Source organism: Dermacentor andersoni, chromosome 2 (assembly GCF_023375885.2).
Source record: "Dermacentor andersoni chromosome 2, qqDerAnde1_hic_scaffold, whole genome shotgun sequence".
NCBI lineage: Eukaryota > Metazoa > Arthropoda > Arachnida > Ixodida > Ixodidae > Dermacentor > Dermacentor andersoni.
In genome coordinates, this window is record NC_092815.1 from 120,028,060 (window position 1) to 120,047,933 (window position 19,874).

At 49.3% G+C, this 19,874-nt stretch overlaps 1 protein-coding gene across 2 annotated transcripts in view; it reads right to left on the reverse strand.

Annotated features, from left to right (window-relative positions):
* Positions 1-419: 419 nt before the first annotated feature.
* LOC126541297 (uncharacterized) overlaps positions 420-19,874 on the reverse strand; it is a 149,272-nt gene continuing 129,817 nt past the window's right edge. For both annotated transcript variants that reach the window (XM_050188018.2, XM_050188020.2), the window contains exon 4: positions 420-6,095. In XM_050188018.2, coding sequence (XP_050043975.1) covers positions 5,232-6,095 — 864 coding nt within the window. In that variant the 3' untranslated portion in view covers positions 420-5,231. The remainder of the gene's footprint in view (positions 6,096-19,874) is intronic.

The following is a 19,874-nucleotide window of genomic DNA, read 5'->3' on the forward strand; positions in this document are numbered from 1 at the left end:
AGGCTTGGCTTGGTGCACGCGCACAAATTAACAGCAACGAAAATGGAGGCCAACCATCGCCGTAGCTCTGCTATAGTAGAGATCCCGTGCTTGATCGACGCTGGTATACCGTGCTGGATGTTTGTTTCTACTTTGTGTTGGATGTTGTTACATTGCACACTTACTGCTTCCTTACAAATAAAATCAGTTTCGTTCTGTTATGCCTTATTCGGCCTCGGTGAGTGGTAGTGTATAGGGCAAAAATTGTCCTTCTGGAGCATCATTCCATATTTCTAGAGTTGCATTTGTGCCCGTTAATACGAGACTTGCGCTTGGTGAAGCGCTCAACCAGTGTGTTGCCAGATATCGATAGTGAGTTAGTTAAGAAACAACTCCACGGTGAAAACAAGCGCAGGAGATAAAGAAAACAGCGGAGACAATTCTTATGAAATATAGACGCTTCTCATATTTTATTATCCCAACAAACCAAAAAGCGCGGAATGTACAAGATTACGTAAAATTCAGCATTGAAAAGACTCTTCGATGAATGCAATTCTCTGGCATAAAAAAAAAAAACGAAGTGAACTTGCATCTACATACATCTAGCGGCTCCACATGCGTTGCTTCTGAGAGCCACGGAGCTTCGTTAACATCAAGCCACGTCGCTTCACATGGTAAAACACAGTTAATAAATTGGTTTCGCACCCTGCATAGTCTTTAAATGATACAAGATTGACGGCAACTGTTTAGGTGGCGAAAGGCAGCTAGCGTCATTTCCTGTTATCGATGTCATTCTTACTTGATGAATTGAATTAAATAAAGTTTGAGAGAAAAACATTACAAGAAAAAAGGATCTACTCCTGTGACATGACCGTAAGGACACCACAAGAAATGCAGCGAAAACACAGATCTTGCTACCTGATTCACAACATGCAGCTTTCTCCTTTCATAATTGTATAATATACTGCACAATGAAAAAAGCCGGTCTCCCAAATACGAGTGAATGTTCCTGAATAGGACAGAACAGCGTGCTGAGCTAGAAACAGCATGCTGTTGTTAACAGCCCTGAGGTATACGTGCAGCTAAGAGCGTGTTTCAACATTTCAGCACGATGTTTTTGCTTGTTTGTTTGTTGGCTTGTTTGTTTGTTTGGCGCCTTCGTGTCTGTTAGCGCCAAGATAACGGAGCCATAGGCTTCTATTTTTTTTTATTGCACTCATGTGGTACGTCCGCTGCTCAGTCGATCTTCTTCGGTAAAACTTGGCCAGGTTTGTTCCGAAGGAAAGACCTGATAAATAAACGTTGCGCCAATGACGAATCAACGGTAACCCTGGATTATTTACTGCCTGGTAATAATCAGGGGCCGAATCCACAAAGCCTTTCGTTCGTAAGTGTTGTTTGCCACTGGCCGACCGCCTTGTCTAATAATATGCCCGTCATCGCGTTGGAATGACACCTGCTCTTACAAACAGTTTCCACCTAAGAAAATTTCTTTAATATACAAACCTAGGTTGACCGGAAAATCTGCCGTGTTCTGTTGAACGCAAGTGGACACCGCCTAACCCTTTTTTGAACTATATATGGGCCCATATCAAGTGTCACCTTTGTGGCGGCGACTAAGGAATGATAAATTTATGGAGGCACCAAACATATATGCACACCCACAAAACGGCATAACCTAAGATGACAGGCGTTTGTCGTGCTTGTAAATTGATCTTTTTTTATTCTAGATTTTAGGAATTTTACATGCGTCCACGTTCGGCTGATAATCAAGCAAATATGGTATGCAGGCAATGGTGGATCGCAAAATTCATCAAGTCGAACGCGGAAGGGCTAAGCAGAAGCATCGGGAAAATTTTTCGCATGGCCACTCGCAATCAAATTCGCGTGCATATATACACGCGTACTTTGGCGTGCAGTATGAACTATAACGCGAAAGCTCGTGACAAAGCGCTCGAGCGCGCGTTGTACTTAATATCGAGCGCGATAGTACGCGTTGGAAATTTTCTGCCTACCGAGGCCGTAGAGAGAATACGATTTCTACAGACAGACTATACAAATGTTCTTGAATTATCGTTTAGCGTTCCCATTGTCCCCGCTGCAGAGTCTAGTTCTACCCGTGCTTCCTTTTTCTTTGTTCTTGTTAGTAAAGTCACACGAGCTAAAACAAAGACCGACTGCTCGTTAACGATCGAGCCTTCCGAGGAAACAGAAGAAACACTTGTTCTTTCTTCCGCGCATGAAAGACAAAGTACACCGCATTACGTGCAGCCGGATTAGCACTTCGGCGCAAGCCTTTCAGTTTGCGTACATATTTTACGAGCTTAAATTACGTTCCTTAACCTAAACACTCCGTTCTACACTTGTATACTAAAGAAAGCGCCTGGTTTGCGCATGCGACTCTCCACACCGACATTTTATTTGCCCTCGGCCAGATAAAGCACCAGACGCTAAAAGCCCCTACCATAGACACGTGCGCAAAGGTAGGTTTTTGCCGAGTTTCGACGCTGCCCTAATACGGCGCATGATACGTGCTATTTGGCACGACGAGGTATTGAGCAGTGCTGCTCGGTTTCGGACACACTCAAGGCCGTTTCACTTTCAAAACCAAATTTGCTGTTGAGTTCAAAACTTCGACATTATTCTGCGCCATAATTCTTGCCCTTTAATCACTTCTTCAAAAAACGCCAGCCATTTTTATCCATCCAAAGAACGGGGCGAGAGATCTTGCGAGATATTTCCAACGATCGGTGTCTATCATGAAGTTTAACGCAGGATAGCTCGAACTCCTTCCCGTTAATGTTTTTTAACGCTGTATCGCTTCGTTCTTCTGGCTTTAACTCCAATGTAACTCTGACTGTCAGTCAGAGTTAGCTACGTTGTTTCTAAGACGACCCATCAAATTTTCGACTGATTTCGAAATCCGTGTCAATTATACAAAATTTAAATGGTAATTTCTGGCCAATACAAGTGTGCGTGTATTTTGCTTTTCGCGGTTCCAGCTTCACTTCTTCTTAACTGAGCACAATTTTGCGTGAGCCTCGCCATGGGTCTACTTGAATGAGTGGACGGAGGAGTAAGCATTGGGCTAAAATTCGAGGACCACTATATTTATAAAAAAAAGCATATATACAGGGTGACCATCTTTAATTTTTACGAAATATTTAATAATTGCCTGTTATACATAATACAATTCTTGTCCTTGAGCTGAATTATTCGAAGAGGCGGACATAACTAGCATGAGAAATCGACACATATACTTCAGCAATTAACTTCTTATTTAATTACATTACGGCCCATACTGCAATTAACGAATTGTAACTGGTGAACTTGCAAGACGTACCCACATTAAATGAATTTCCACGATGACACCAGTTTCAAGATATTATTTCCCAAAGTGTGGGACGAAATACATGGACGTTCCGGTTACTTTTGTGCTTGAATGCAAAGAAGACGGCTTTCTTTAAAAAGTGGAACAGTGCATTTTTACGGCGACTTTGATGGCGTATATTTTGTAACTAGTGCCATTCTGGAAATTCATTCTAAGCGGGTACGCCTTGCAAACTTACCTGCTACAATTCGTGAATTGCAACCTGTGGCGCAAAATAATTATGAAGATAATTAGTTATTTTTGTTAATTAGTTGATTATGTGTTTCATTTTATGGTGCAAGTAATGCCCGCATCTTTGAATAATCCAGCTCAAGAACTAGAATTATGTTATTTGCAAGAGGTGATTTTTAAAAGTTCCACAAAACTTAACAATGATCACCCTATACACATACATGTCAGTTCTGTCGAAAGAACTCGAATATTCAAATTCTAGGCATTTATGTTTCACTGTCGTTGTCATGTTCGTTGATCTTGTCACATTTTGGATCCCTGGTTTCGAGATGTACAGGACCATTGATGTATTGGCCATGTTAGTTCTCTAGGTACAGCTCGTAGTTTTCTTTAACACCGGCCAAAGTGCTGTAGTTAAATCCTGGCTCTGTACCCTGAATCCGCTACTAGCGTTTCCACATACTCTATAAGGCACATCCGCACTATACTCTGAATGCACTCAAAGATATTCATTGGTCAACCGCGTTATGGCGTTATGTTGGCGACACTAATACCTGCAATACGTATCCTACTATGCATGCGCGCAAACGCATGCTTGCTGTAGTCAGCCTAGCCTGTCAAAATATTGCTTCTGGAAGTCATGCCCAGATGATACTGAAAGTTTATCCGTGTACCTGTCGAGTTTCGACAGGCATACGTAGGTGAAGCGAGGATTTCAACCACAGCACAGCGTTTCCGCAGCATAATGTAAGGCACACGTCAGATTATTTTATTTCTTCACTGTTGTCTTTCAGAAAACGGGAAAAGTATAATAGTAAAATAGTTTAGGCAAACAAGGAATCTTATGTACGCGTGTCTGTTGATACAAATGCGTGCATTTGTTTCTTTAAAAGAACTGTGTAGAAAAGCGAATACGCAAGTAGAAATATAAATAGCGCCATTTACACAATACACGATTCAAAGGCAATGAGAGGCAAGATGAAATACTGTACATCACGGATCACAAGCATTGACACATTATCGGCTGAAAGTAGGCGACCACTGCACATAAGTCCATGACAAACACACAAAAAAGTAGAAAAAAAAAAGGAAATGGTCCCATTGCATCCTTCTTTTTGGTATCGTATAAGGAGTGTAAGTTTTTGTCTTTTTATCGGCACACAAGATACGTCCTGCAAGCATCGCAAGGCACGTAGTCACTGCACATAAGACAAATTCGACGTCGGAATCCATGATTCAGACAACTGTTATCACACACTTCAACGTCAAGAGACGTGCGGCATAAATTAAAACGAATTAATTCAGGTCATCTTGGCTCGTTGATCCAGTCACATTTTGCGTCCCAAGACAGCTTATTTCGAGTCTGCACGGGACGTTCCAAGGTGGTTGTCCCTTCCATAGTGCATATTACGCGAAGGTGCCGCCGTTCGCTTCGTGCACCTTGAGATGTCTTTCAGCGTTGGACGTCTGAAAGCTCACGCAGGTTCCACCTTTAAAGACGCGCTAAGCACTCGTCCGCAAAAATTCGCGGTGGACGGCTGTAACGACAAGGCACATGAAAGGTCGCCGTCACGGACGACGACAGGACGGAAGTCCTCAGTGTTGAGCACTCAGTCCAAGTACAGTCAACGGTGGGCAGGATGGGGCACGCAGGTAGGTCTCCAGCGTTCTCTTCTGTGTCGCTCGCTGGTTAGCTAGCGATCTCGCCGTTCGTCTTGCGCATGATCTCGAGCTGAATCTCGTGCTCGCGAGCCTTCATGCGAAGCGCGGCGATGCTCGAGCTTCGGCGATCGGGGCCTCCGCCGGTGGTCGGAGGCGACGCGGACGGCGACAGAGTGGACGCCGTCACACCAGGGGACACACTGGACGAAGACCTGGCTGGACTGCTGCCGCCCAGGATAGGCCGCTGCGCCGCCGCCGCGGCAGTCAGCGGAGGAGGTGGAGGCACCAGCGCTGCCGTCGAAGCCGCGGCGCTGGACGGAGGAGGCGGCGGTGGCGGCGGCGGTATGGCCACGGCCGGAGGCACTCTTTGGTGGAGCAGAGACGACGGAGGGGACGGCGGCAGCACGGGAGCCGTGGTAGGCGGCACGACGTCGGGCGGCGCGATGTCGACCCGCTGCCGGTTGTGCACGGACAGCGTGGCCAGCCAGTTCTGGAAGGGCGCCGGAGTCTGGTACAGCGCCGGCAGCGAAGGCGGCAGGAAGTGCGCGAACGGGCTGATCGGGAAGAACGCGTGGCCGGGCGTCAGCAGCGGCATCGCGGCCGCTGCTGCCGCCGCCGAGTTGATGTAGGGCGAGAGCCGCGCAGCGTTCAACAGAGCCGACTCCTGGGCACCGGCTGTCGGGGGCTTGCGGCCGTACAGAGAGCCGAAGGCGGCCGCGGCCGCTGCCGCGGCGGCAACGGACGGCGACGGGTGGCCGCCGGCCGCCATGGTGGGCGTCGACGAGCTGAGCGACTGCGCCGTCGAGTACGGGTTGTAGCCCTGCGACTGCAGCGCGTTGCCCGCGGCCTTCTCCTGCTTCCGCCACTTGGCCCGCCGGTTCTGGAACCAGACCTGCGAAAGAGAGAAGAGAAAGGTTTCGTCGGGAACCGCGTTGAACTTAGGCGTTGTGCGTGGCATCTGAACGCAACTCGCACGCTTATATGATTACGCACTGAATTGTTTTTTTTTTTTTCGATTCAGAAAAAGTGCATGGCACACCAAGTGAAAAGGTGCAGGTGGTGCCAGTTATGGTGTACCGGGCCGTCCCCACTCTCTGCAAGGTTCAAGGGTGCACTGCACCGTGGCGGTACCTTGCTTTGCACCTCGTTCAATCGAGCACGGGGGTGCAGGATGCACCGCTGCACCTCGGGGAATCGAAAGCCTAGGTGCAGTGCATGTACCGTTAACAGGTACAGAAAATGCAGATAAACGTGGCTGAAAGGAAGAAATCTAATGGCGCGCCTTGGGTCAGCGAAGCGTAGATTTCTTTTGGTCGATTCTTTCCTTTTTCTTATCATCGGCCACTCGCGACCGACCGACTGTAGTGATACCGTATACGCACAGCGCCTCTCGGACCACTGACGAAGCGGGAAAATGAAAACTGGAACACAGTGTTAGATCATCTCTGTACAGTTCCGGCCATTACCTACGGGTGACCGAAGACTGCGAGGCCACTATATACATGCATAAAAGGGAAGAATGGGCGGTGATATACGAAAAGAACGTTTTCGAGAGCGCGTTATGAAAGATGCATTCGGGTTCTGCCAGAACCACCCAGAAGTTTATCTGGGCGCCACACGTGCAGCGCAGTTACACAGCCGGAACGCTTAAGCACCAATTTCCTGGTCTCGACGTTTCCACGAAGAGCGGACGAGAACTCTAAGGGAGGGCGAGAGGCGATAAATCACCAAAGCGGCTTGCCGCTTTTGAACGAGAACGCATGCGGTTTGCCTCGATGGATCCTACACAACACGTCGACGCGGCGGTGCACGCTGCAGCAGCATGCAACCTGCATCGCAGCCGATGGCGCCCACATAAATATATACGAATCCATCTGGCCGCGTGCCTCTTCTCCGCGCACCCGCGGTGCGTTGTTCTTCACTGCGGGCCAGGCGACGATCGGGCGCACTGCGCGCGGTGCCATTTCGTCCGACCGGGCGGCGGTGTAGCGTCGGCGCCGCCGCGCGACCCCGCGGATCACCATTAAGCGCGCCGGTCCCGCCCACGAATTCAGGTGGGCGTCAACCGCCCGCTTCGCAGATGGCCCCCGCGCACACGCAATCAACCCTTTGGGTCGCGCCACTTGATTGTGTTCGCTTTGCGGGACCGCTGGCAACAGCCCGCCGCCACGCGCTACACCCATGCTGGAACTAAAACCACTAAAACCGAACCCAAGGCAACGGCGCAGCAGCAGAGAGCGACTTCCAAAAGGCCTCTCCCTCTCTGCGGAGCGCTGTCTCTCTCGCTTCCGTCGCGGGGTTCGTTGTGATGAAGAGCGCGTTTTGCGCCCTAAACGCCGCGCGTACTATGCGCCGCGCGCATACTCGATTCACGAGGGCTCTTGGCTATCGTTATAAAGGCGGCAGCGACGCGACTACGGCCCATGCATACATATAGTGTGTACAATGCACGCGCACGCCTGATCCCCCTCCTACTACGCCATCTGACGTCTCCATCGCGCACCACAGCAGCAGGTGTTCGGATGCGCGTAAACCAGAAAAAAAAAAAAAAAGAAGAAGAGAGAGAGGGTGCGAAGCCGTCGTCTTTAGATTATTTCCCATTCAATGCACCCTTTGTTTGTTTGCCTCTCGTCCCCGCCCTATTCTGCAGCCTCGGGTTATATATCTGTCACGGAGCGAACGGGTCTCCCTGTGGTGTAAGACCGCGCCCGAGTCGGTGCATTTATTAATGCGTTCGGGCTTGTTTCTCACACGACGGCGACGCGGCTTCAATAATAACAGTCATTTCTTTCAATGCCAACGGCTTCGTCGGGCTCAAAATGCGGGGCAGCCCCGAACTGGTTATGTCGCGACTGGCACCTGCTCGCAGTGCTAGCCAGCCTCGATATGCTTTATAGGCTCAGGTACACACAGCCGTGTACACTGACATTCGCACTCGTTGCTCAGCGGCGGCAGCGCATCGTCGACCAACCCGCGCCGTTCCGACCGCGTCGCCCTTTTCTTCCACGTTCTTTGTCTCGCTCTCTAGACAACGTATACGTATAGACGCAACAAACCTCCTCGCACACAGTTGTCGTTATTGGATACGACTCGTGCGTTCCTATACATAGTGGTTCTAAGGCCTTGTATAACGTCACTAGATACGGGAGTAACGACGACTGACATTGCGTGCGCTATATATACGAACTGGGGCCTAGGTGCGCGCGGCGCGCAGAGCCTCCTTTCTGTTCACTTAATAATAAACGAGGCATGTTATGTATTGCTCATCGTTCAGTTAGATCTAAAGAAAGAAGTTAAAATTTCGTGCGCCGATGGCTGCATCGAAGCTAACTGCGGGAGTCGTGAAAGGAAAAATTACATTCACTCCAATGTATGTATATATCGAAGCTGGTTCTATAGCGGAAATACAGCCGAACTCATTCGTGTCTAGCCTAAGTGAGGGTTGTTAGGAAATATCTACAAGACCCTAATCAAATCATGTATACAATGTGAACTAAATACCTTTGAGGTAGGTACGCTGTTTCGCCGCGCCAGGGGTTTCAACGTGTCCCACAGTGATATTGCACCGCTTACAGAAGGAACGTAAACGTTGGGTAGTTTTATAATAAAATTTAAACATGAACTAAATAATTTGTAACTGCAGCAGCAAAGCGCCTAAAGACCGACACTATATCTGTTTATATACTTGTTACTTGTGGAGAAAATAAAGACAATACATCTCCTTCCTTCCTTTTTTTCTTATCAGCACAGTACGTCACTGTGACGTCACGTATCAGACTTTTTTTGTTTTTTGTTCCGCACTTTGCCCGCTTCGGCGCAGGAAGACCTCCTGCGTATAGTCATTTGTTGCCAATAACAGACGCGTATAGACGCTATCAAAATTCATGACGACATGGCAAGCTGGCGTTATTATTTGTTTATTTCTCTTTCTGACATACAATGTCTCTTCTCAAAACACGCAAGAATGGAAAGCATGATTTTCTAACACAACTTAGCATTTCTCCTTAGTGCCCCTTCGAGCTTCTTGAGCTCTATCTCTTCTCCCCATCTTTCATCCCCCCCATCCCGCTCCCATGTGTAGGGTAACAAACCGGTTAGGCTAAACTGGTTAACCTCCCTGCCTTCCTTCTCCACTTTTTCCTTCCTTCCTTCCTTGAGCTGCAATCACTAAGCACGAGCTTCATATAGTCCAGCCTCGCTTATGTCGAAAGTAAGCTAATTGCTTGGTATGGAGATGCAAAATAAACGGCGCTTCTCCGAGTGAGTCCTCACGTCAAAGCTGGGCTACATTGTTTCTCCTGGTGGAACGCCTTCAACTTGAGCACTGTCTAAACTGCACCTGCACGTGCTTTCTATACAAATACCAGAGGACACGGACTACATATACAGTGCCTCCGCTCAGTGCGCGCGCGCAATGTGTACAGCTTGATACTAAACATCGATCTTGCCACAATCCCTAACAGGCCGTGGATGATATACGAGGTCGGTTAAAACGTACAGCAAAGGCAGCGAAAACAAATAAAGAAAAATATGCTGTTTTCGTGCTGCGCCCAATACTATAGGCTCTCGTAATGGCCGACACGTCTCCTCCGAAGTGAGACACCAACTATCGCTTCTCCGTCTCCTGCGCACTCCAAACTGGGCCTCTTGCAGCAGCGCGCTCCTCACGGCTGTTTTAGCCCGCGCGGCAGCTGTCTTTATTTTCGAAAAAGGCGTCACGTATCATTACCCCGGGCAAAGCGACCGCTCAGGAATCCGCCGAACGTCGGACGCTACATCGATCAATCAGACCGTCTTTTTTTTTCTTCTTCTTTTCCACCTCCTCATTAATTATTATTTCGTTTTCTTTCCGCCCTCGCGTCCACGAAACGGATCACCAGAAACTCCTCACCCGTTCTCCCTCTCTCTCTTGCCTTCCAAGCCGTGTAATCTACGCGGCACAGCGCCCCCCCCCCCCCCCTAACCGCCTCACACCACATGATGCATGCACTGGAAGAGAACGAAGAACGACCTTCGAATCGGCATCTCCAAGTATCTTTCACTCCTTTTCGTATTAACCGCTCGCTCCGAACAGTTGTGGGCGCTTCATCTTCTATAGCTTCTGCCACAAAATGAGGAATGTATATGCGAACGATCCAAGTGCAAGCACCTGTCTGTCTTTATATGACAGACACAGAGAAGACGGTTGAATACCACGGGCCCTAAACAAAACGAAACAAATGATACTGAAACAAATACGAAGAATAAAAAAAGAACGAGTATATATATATGTACGTAGGAAGGACGGGATCGTCATGCTCCCCCCCCCCCCCCCCAACCCCCTCCACCCCTTCAAATCGGAGTATCTCGTTACACGTACGTGCCTGGCAGAGTAACAAATTACAGAGCGCTTCTTTCTGTTGCCAGCCGCGAAATCACAAGGTGGCGTGCATTCCACGTCGCGCGGGACGTCCCATGCACCGCCAGATAGGAACAAGCGTTGCTCGCGCGACGTTTCGCGTAGAACCACCGCCGAGACGCGACAGCGTCGACGACTCGATTGAGTCCGAGCTGATCTTGCGCGACCGCCGAATTTGGCTGTCCCGTACGTTCAACTCGCCGTTGATTTCGCGACTCTTTCGGTCCCGCAAGAACACAAAAGGAAGCGTAAAGCCGCATACAAAAACAAGAAATGAACGCAGCGCGTGGACGGCGGAAACTCAGCCCGAACAAAAAAAGAAAAGAGGGGGTGGGTACGAAAGACCACGCAGCACGGTAGCGCAGGCGCGTAATTTTCGCGCGGACACTCGTCCCGTCAGCCGCGATGCGGCGTCCGTACCTTCTATATCTGCATGGACGAAGCGCAGCGGCAGCTCACAGTGGGAAGAGGAAGAAGCCGTACATGTGTCCCCCCGTGATTGCTCCGCAAGAGGGAGCAAGCTGACACCTGGAGACGAACGCGCGTCTCTCGCAAGGCCGGGTGGGTTAAGCCCCGAAAGGTTAGCTCTCAAATTCGGCGCCCGCCGTAACCACAGGCTCCCGACAAAGCCATCGGCGTCGTTACGCTCGTGCGCAGAGGGTGCCAAGTAGCCGGTCTCTCTCGGGGCGTCTCGCAGAACCGCTCGCCAAATGACGAGGGCACGGCTTCGCGTGTAGAGTATAGCTGTGGCAGCGCGACGCATATAATTAAGTCGGCTTCACGGCGTAGCGGCCGTGTTCTCCGCTCCGTCTCGCGGCTGGCAGGGCCTGCGAGCGCGCATGGCGCTTGACGCGAGGAAGACGTGTGAGAAAGACGACCCATCTGCCGGAGTCGTATATGGAGTGGCGCTTCGTGGGACACCTGCTTTGGGCTGGCTCGAGAGAGTGGCAAGCCAAAACACCGTGTGTTATACCAGGGCGATGCGCATACATACCGCGGCGGTGTCGCGGTCCCGCGCGATTCAATTTGGCCGAACCAGAGGCTCTGTTTGTCATTGTTGCCGCGTGCGGTTTGCCGGGACTACCCCGAACTATACATGCGCATACTACATTTTATCACACCTGCGAGTCATTCCTCAACGTCTAAATCCCCCTTATCCACTCTTACGAGAGCGCGAGCGTCCACTCCAGCGTAAACAACGAGTGTACGGTCGAGTATGAGAACCGCAACAGTCCGCAAAATGCACCAGCGCCGAACCGCGAAACGCAGATAACGCGTGAAGTTCCAAGTGAGCAGCTGCTGCCCATACGTGTATTAGAGCGACCCAGAGTAAGAAGGGTGAAAAAGTGGAAAGGCGGACATCGCGACCTCTCTCACTCGCCTTTCCCGCCGCGCGTATACAGAGACGCGCCGATGGACGAGCGAACGGCGGCACGCAGCGCCTCTTTGAACCCGGTGCGACCTTCGCGCGCGCGCAACCTCTATGCGCGCGGTGATGGGCAGCTGGGGCAAAACGGCGTACCGCCCCTCCTCCTACTTAGGAGCCGCTAAGCGCTCACGTCCGTCCAAAGGTGTGTATACATATCGCCGTGTCGAAACATGACGCTGATGCCGCCGTATAACCGTGCTCTTTTAGCATCACGCGCCTGCATACACCGCGCGTATGCCTCCGCGCGTGTAGGCACATAGCATGCAGCCAGCGCGCCGGCCCGGTTCTTCATATAATACGGAAGGGCGGAGGCAGATAGGTAGGCGACCACGATCGAAGCTCCCGCGTGTGCGCCGAGCCTGAGAAGAAACGGACGCTGATGCAAGCATACTTCGATGCAAGTGGGGAAGAGATGGAGACGGCGGCGGTACACACGAATAAAGCAGGCGCACGGATCGGCGCGGTGAATGCGAAATGGCCTCCAGCGCCTCTGACGAGATAATCACAGCCCCTGAGAGTACGTCGGCTCGAACACACCATCGAGCGGCCGCCGCGTTCTTCATTTCGTCCCCTTCTTTTTTTCTTATTATTATTACTACTACTATTATTATTATTTATGTTCGCTTCTACGCGAAAGGGCTTCTGCTCGTTGGCGAGCAGCAGCTATAGACAGCACCCTTCCCTTGTTTTCCTCGTCGCGTCAAGACGACGACGTTGGGTGTCCGTGCGCGGCGCGTATAATAACACACGACTCCTAATGGAACTGACACCCATAGTGCCTTTCTTTTGCTCCAGTAAATAGAAGCCTGCGCATACACGGCAAGGCATGCCGGGGAACAAAAGATCCGAGCAGGAATATTAAACGCGAGGAAAAGAAAAGAGGGGGGGGGGGGGGGGTAAACCAATGTGCGTGCACGAAAATCAAACGAAAAGAAACAGAACGCTATACGGTCACGCCTTCGAGGTAATATTTCTTTTTTCTGCTACTTCCTCTTTCCCGTCGGATTGGCCGCACACATCTCTGACTGCCGAATTCTTTACGGTTGTCAGTGCAGTGTACTCGATTCCCAAAGAGCCGGCTGCGGCGCCTCGCCAGAAGCTCGGCGAAACGCAAACAGCCTTGTCCTGCTTAATGGGGCCGATTTAGCTAGGTACGATGCGTGGAACAATGCGATAAAATGTCCTACAGGCTAGTGGCTTTTTTTCGACTAGCGATGGTTGTTCCCATAGTATAAGGAAGCACTAACTTACGATAACGTATAGTTATAGCCAACGGGAATGTGGTAGCGAATTGAGCAGGAGGGGAGGGGGACGGAATTTTTTGTCCGAACAGCAATAAGACCAAGCGGAATGCGTTAGCAAGGCGTTTAACCATACTCGAGTAATTTGCTTCTACACGCGCGCCAGGGTTGGTTATATCATTATTATTACCCGTGCCGTACGTTTAACATCAGACGGCAATCACAGTCACGGTGATTAGCCGTATACGTTCGCCCCGACAGCCGAACGAAACGCGCGCACCCCATAGTTTGGCCACGAGAAACGATTAAATCGCTGCAAGTGCAACGAACGACGACTGCCGAGGATTTACAATGCAGATTATCGAGCCGTACGTGTATACTTTAATTGTGCGGACCATCGGCAGCTGCACGGCGGTCCTTCGTGACTGTGTCGGCGAGTCGATGCGGGATGCCGTTAATGCTCAACTCTATAGAGAGGCGCACTGCAGTACGTCCTCCTCCGTTCGCATTCTTCGCGCGGTGCCAATTGGAATGGCGTGCAAGCCGCGGCGGCGTTGCAGAAACAGTAATCATCATTACGGCCAGCCATTAAGGAGCCCCGCATTCAATCACGCGAGACCGAGGACACCTCGCAATTGCGATCGTAATTGGCGTAATAAAATGACACCCAGAAGCGAAAATTGTCGGCTCGGGGCTCCGCGGACGGCGTCGCCCGGCCATGGGAAAGCTACCTCACGAAACGCGCAATAGACGAGCGGTTCTCCCGCATGCAGTGTATGTACGAATAAACAAGCTGAGGCGAGGTTTTAATAAAGGGCAGTTGATTGCTCAATAATGAAGGCAGGAATGTTCATCGTTGAATAGAATTTGGTACTCAAAGGCAATTTTACCTGGAATGCCAGCGTAATTTTTCGAATTTGTAGTTAATAGCCAGATATTTTCACAGCAAAGCTTATGAAGAGGACGTTTCTTTTTTTTTTTTTTAATGTAAATCAGTCAAAGAAGCCACAACAAACCACGCTTTCTAAACTTCCGGAGTATCTCCTGCAAAACTGAATGCAGGTCTCGCGGCCTCTGCCCTCTTATTGGACTCGTTCATTTATGGTGTGCTCTCTGGCTTTCTTACGCGGCATCCCATTTCATATCTTCATTTATTTCCCGTCACAGGAACTTTAGGCACATCGCGCAATATGTATTAATGCGTGATGAATGTTGTTTCCGCTTGTGTGCAATTTTTAAGGAGACTGCGATCACCAGAGGAGGAGACATATCATAGTGCTTATGATATATATATATATATATATATATATATATATATATATATATATATATATATATATATATATATATATATATATATATATATATATATATATATATATATATATGTTTGTGTGTGTGTGTGTGTGTGTGTGTGTGTGTGTGTGTGTGTGTGTGTGTGCGCGCGCACACGTTTTTACTAAAAATAAGTGCGAGCGCGACCAATGCTTTGAACCAAAGATGAGGGAGGAAGCGAACACGACGCGCCTCACTAGTAATAGACGTAATAAACGTACTAGGCCACGCACGAAATTAAGGTGCTCAGGCTTCACCGAGAGGTACAGAAGCGACAACTTGAAGCCCGCGGTCAAACGCCCGAGGCGGGATCCGTGGCTCGACAGAGAGCAGCTTCAACGATGTACTGCACAAGAAATCGAGACGCGATTGAGGCTTTAACCAAAAGCGAAAAGAGGAAGCGCGGCACATAATGTACGCTCTCTCAAACATAATTTCAGAGAGAGAGAGAGAGAGAGAGAACAATTCGTCGTGCTCACGACACCTCCAGGGGCGGGTGTGTCGAACACAGCCGACCGCACCCATTTGTGTCGCAGTGGCGCGGCTACGTGGCACAACTACCGTGAAATCGCGCACATAATGCGAAGTTATTTAACGGATTTTGGAACGCCCGTTTGGCATCTCATGTTATATACGACTAACAAAGCCAAGTGTTTTTCGTTACATAGCAAGTACAGGTATACTTTTTTGTTGTTGTTGTTGTTATTATTGTGGCCCTAAAATTGCACCTGTTATTTTAGTAGGCCGGGTTCATATACTATACGTGAGCTTTTACGCTATACACTACTCCTCGTACCTGTCGTCACATATTACTTCCAAGCCACAGCAGCCACGTCACGCATGCGCGAATGGGGGCCAGCGAGGAGGTAGCGCGGAGGACAGATGTTGGACGTTGTCTGCGGCCCATTGCGACGCTGCTCCTAGAGAGCTCGCAAAGTGCCCCGGTCGCAAATCATTGCAGTTAATTATGGGGCCATTAAGAGAAGGACCTCGTAGAAGGCAAGTGCGCGCCATTTTGCGGACGAGACAGCGACTACCGCGCACGCGCAAGGAAGCCGTGCCGCCGCCAATTCTTTGGTGCACGTTCCTCGCCCGTGTGACATACGTTGTTCTCTGCTGCGCAAAGATCTCCGTTCGTTCGGCAACATAGCTTGGGTGTGGAGCCTCATGCACGTACAGTATGGTCTACTCTCAAAGGAAACGCCGAGGCGGTATATATTAAAGCGAGCAAAACATCTCCAGTTCTAATTCACGAAAAAAAGAGCATCGGGCGTGTATAGCCCGCATGCCTTCGTCATATATCAGCTGCAATCGAAGACTACTTTCGCACTGGGTGTTCCTTTTAGCAGTGGTTCGAAGAGTAGTTTTAACCTTATACAAAAGGTGCACTGTCAGTCAATCCGCCCTTATTACAATATCGAGGCAACGTTTCTTTCCTAAATTCTTTCCTCCGCCTCCTGAACTTCGTCTTGCCTTCGTATACAGTGTTTTTCACTTGTAAATTTTCTCGTACACATTACATGCTTGCTCAGAGCAGCGCAGCGCAAAACAGCACAAATACAACGGAAAGCATTTATACCATAAAGCCTATATATAGGCATACCGAACAAGCGTTCAAAAAAGGTGCTTAGCTTTGAATAGCAAGAGATACGCTTACTATGTTGCTTTGTCACATCTAACTTTTGATACCATTATCGTTCGTTTTTTGCTCTCTATTTTTTTTTTTCTTTTTTTACCATACGACTACGGCGATGACGAAGGCAACGATCATGATGATGATGATGATCTATACAATGCACACGCTAACTGTGCGTGACATACCAAGAATTGTATGGCAATGGGAAAACAGGAAATATAGATGAATACGCAAAGGAACTAGACCTCCTTCTTTTTCCTGAATTACACTTCCTGTCACTCTCTTTTATTGCCTGTTGGGCATTTCCTCGTGACTGGAAATTAAGGTAGCGTCAATCTTGTCCTTCGCCTTTTGTAGCTTACTCATTCGCAGTCCTTATCTAATCTTGAAGAGTGAAGGTATCCTTCATTTGTCGTTCGAAACGCGCCTTCTGTAGTGACCGATCAGGCGGTATAACACACAGATATCTGTAGCAGTGTGTTTTTTACACTCCGCGCTAAGGTTGTATGAAAATATGCCAATAAGTGTTTAGTAGTATGTCTTCTGAAGAGCCCGATGTGATTAAATATTGGCCTTGGTAGATGCACAGCTGCTTTGCTTTCGCTCTTTCTCTCTTGCATATCCCATACCTCCACTTTCACGCGCTAGTTGTGTTAGTTCTTTTCTCTCCTTTCTTTTTTACGTCTAGTGCAAGCTTTAACTAGTTCCATTACGTTCCAATTTATTTCGGCACAATATGCTGGCATTTTTCTTTTTTTTGTATCCCATGTTATGCCTGCGTTGTCCCATATGGTAATCGAACGTTGCGGAAAAGCGGCAGACAAGCAATTGTAGCATTTTCTAATACCATCAACTAAGCCAATCAGTCAAGGAGGGCCCCAATATTTCATATGTTCCCCGCGTTGCTTCACACATGCCAGGTAACGCAAGCGCCCGACAGTCACTCGTCAGATCGAACTTACGTCGAATTCTGGTCATATACCACACGAAAGGAAAGAAAGGTTGCGAAGTGAACCGGCCTTGTTCAAATGCAGTATACTGTCGTGCGGCAAGAAAAGCGTTGAATGCGCTGTAGCGATAGTAGGAAGCCGCAGATTATTTAATGACTGTTCACTATCACAACACCTGGGCAGCACAGCAAGTGCCTGAAGTGTATTATTGCAGTTCAAACTCATGGCTACCTACGATTGTTCCGACATTCATTATCTATTTGGCTGAAAATAGCAAGCAGTCCAACACAAACTTCATAGGGAACCCAGCAAGGGAGGGTATAATAAACGCTCCATAGGGTATAGCAACAAAAAATAAGGAAAAAAAACGAAATTTTTTCTTTTTTTTTTTTTACGTGAGCGTTTCTCTTACACGAAGGCGGATTAGCAGCTCGCAGGAAAATTAGGGGTATACGAACGCCGGCCCTCAGTCGAGCCCCAAAATTTCTGTCCGCGGTGCAAAAGGGGGAGGGACCAGCCAAATTGCCGCAGCTATAGATACGCGCGCTCTAGCGCCAAAATTTATGGCCGTTCAAGATTTATTGGCCTCCACTACGCCCGCGCGCACGGCGCACTTTTTTTATTATTGTTGTTATTATGCATGCCCACGACTCCGGCCTCCCCTTGCTCGCTTGCCCGCTTATATCGGGAGTCTTTATTTTTATGCAAAATGCTTTCCGAACGCGTGCAGCGAGCTAGTTCTATATCTCGTGTCCGCGTTGTGCATCTAATTATAGGTAAGGAAATCAGATTTATTTACGGCAAACTCGACTCTGACCGTTGCGAGGAAACGCCCGCTGCAGATCTGTCTCGTCAGCTGCTAATCAGCAGCGAAAGCAGCGGGTTAGCGGCCGCGCCCCTCCCAGCTTGTCTCGATCTCTCGCGCTGCTTGATCCGTTGTATACGAAGGTTGCGGTGGAAGTAGCCCACGCACCATGGATTGACGTTCGGCGCTGCCGTACGGAGCTTTGTAAGGGTCGTTGCAGCGTGCTAAATTTCTCGTTCATTTCTTTCTCGTTCATTCGTTTCTTACTTCAATGCTTCAAGAAACTAACGAAAAGGGATTCATGATCTCAGAAATATCGCTATAGGCCTGTCTTCCGCGGAGATTGATTGATTGAATGAGATTGATTGATTGATTGATTAATTAATTGATTAATTGATTAATTAATTGATTGATTGATTGATTGATTGATTGATTGATTGATTGATTGATTGATTGATTGATTGATTGATTGATTGATTGAAAACGTGTTTTACAGCCATTTTATTACGAATGTACGTTTCTACCGGTGCAAGTCAACACGAAGAAAACTGGCAATAAAACGTGTTTTCAATCGATCAATCTCTGCGGAACGCTCCGACTTTTGAGTGATGCCTCAGCGTGCGTTCCGTTCGAAAGCTTCCGTCGCCGAATTACCGCCGTCGTTTCAAGCGCCGGTACGCCATACGCGGACAACAATCGTTGGGGAAATTGACTGCAGCTTGGCGATGCTTGCGCAGGCGCCGCCAATAATCGGTTACAGCTGTTTCCCGTAGCGTGCGTGCACTCTGCTTTCGCCCATAGCGGCATACATAAGCATTAGGTGGGCGGCGGAGTGCACGGTAATTCGCGTTCACACTCGCGCCCAGGCGCGTATGCAACTGACTGCAGCTACGGACGGACGCGGGTCGGGCAGCGCGTGCGCCGCCGAGGTGAGCTATACGACTCGCGTCGTCTCTCTCCGCGCTGGCGCGAACAGGTGCCAGGCAGCAGCGCCTCGCTCGGCGAGAAACAGCGCGGACGCCCATTTGCGCGCTTATCTGCATTTCCGCCCCACTCGCTCGCTATTTATTACCGGCCCTGCGAGCGGAATACGTTAACCGCACGGCGAGACAGAGACCGCGTTTCGTTCCGTCGCTCTCACTAATTGCGTGCAGCGCGCTGAAAACCGCTACTGAGGCCACGCCGATTACAGAATAAGGCACATTCAACAGCCACGTGTCATGCCGTTTCCCCCCCCTCCCAGCCCTCCCCCTGCCCCCACCTCTGCTCCCCCGCATATATATATCACCGTCCAATAATTATACATGTCCCTCGTTTCAGACGCTCCCAGAAACAGTGTCATAGAAACTTCTCTGCGACTGACTCGACTGAAATGTTTCGCCTTTCCTCTTTTTTTTTTTGCTAGCCGTCTGAGCTTCCAAAACATTTTGCCGCGCTTCTCGGCTCACGCCGTATACTTCTGCCAGATTTCGGCTTCCGCAAACGCTGCGCTCAACTATACCGCAGCGCAGCCGAGCGTACAACATTGTGCAGATTATAGCAGCAGCGCCTACGTCTGCGACGTCCTCCGCCGACCCTCTCGCAGCTCTGGATGCGCATCTGTCGCGGCCTCTCTCCGTTGCTCGCCACTCGTCTACCCTCAATTTCCCGGCCCTTCCATTGATTCTGTTATCGCGACCAGACTAAGGGAAAAGCCGCCGCTTCTTTCTTTCTGTATTTTCTTTTTTTTTTCACGAAGAAGCCAACTGTCGGCTCTCTCTCTCTCTCTCTCTCGCGTCGCGCAGATTTAAACATCTCGGCTCAGTAATTTGATAATTGCCGGTGGTTAGTCGGTTCTTTGGCCTTCGTCGCCGCGGCTGCCGTGTTGCCGGTCCTTC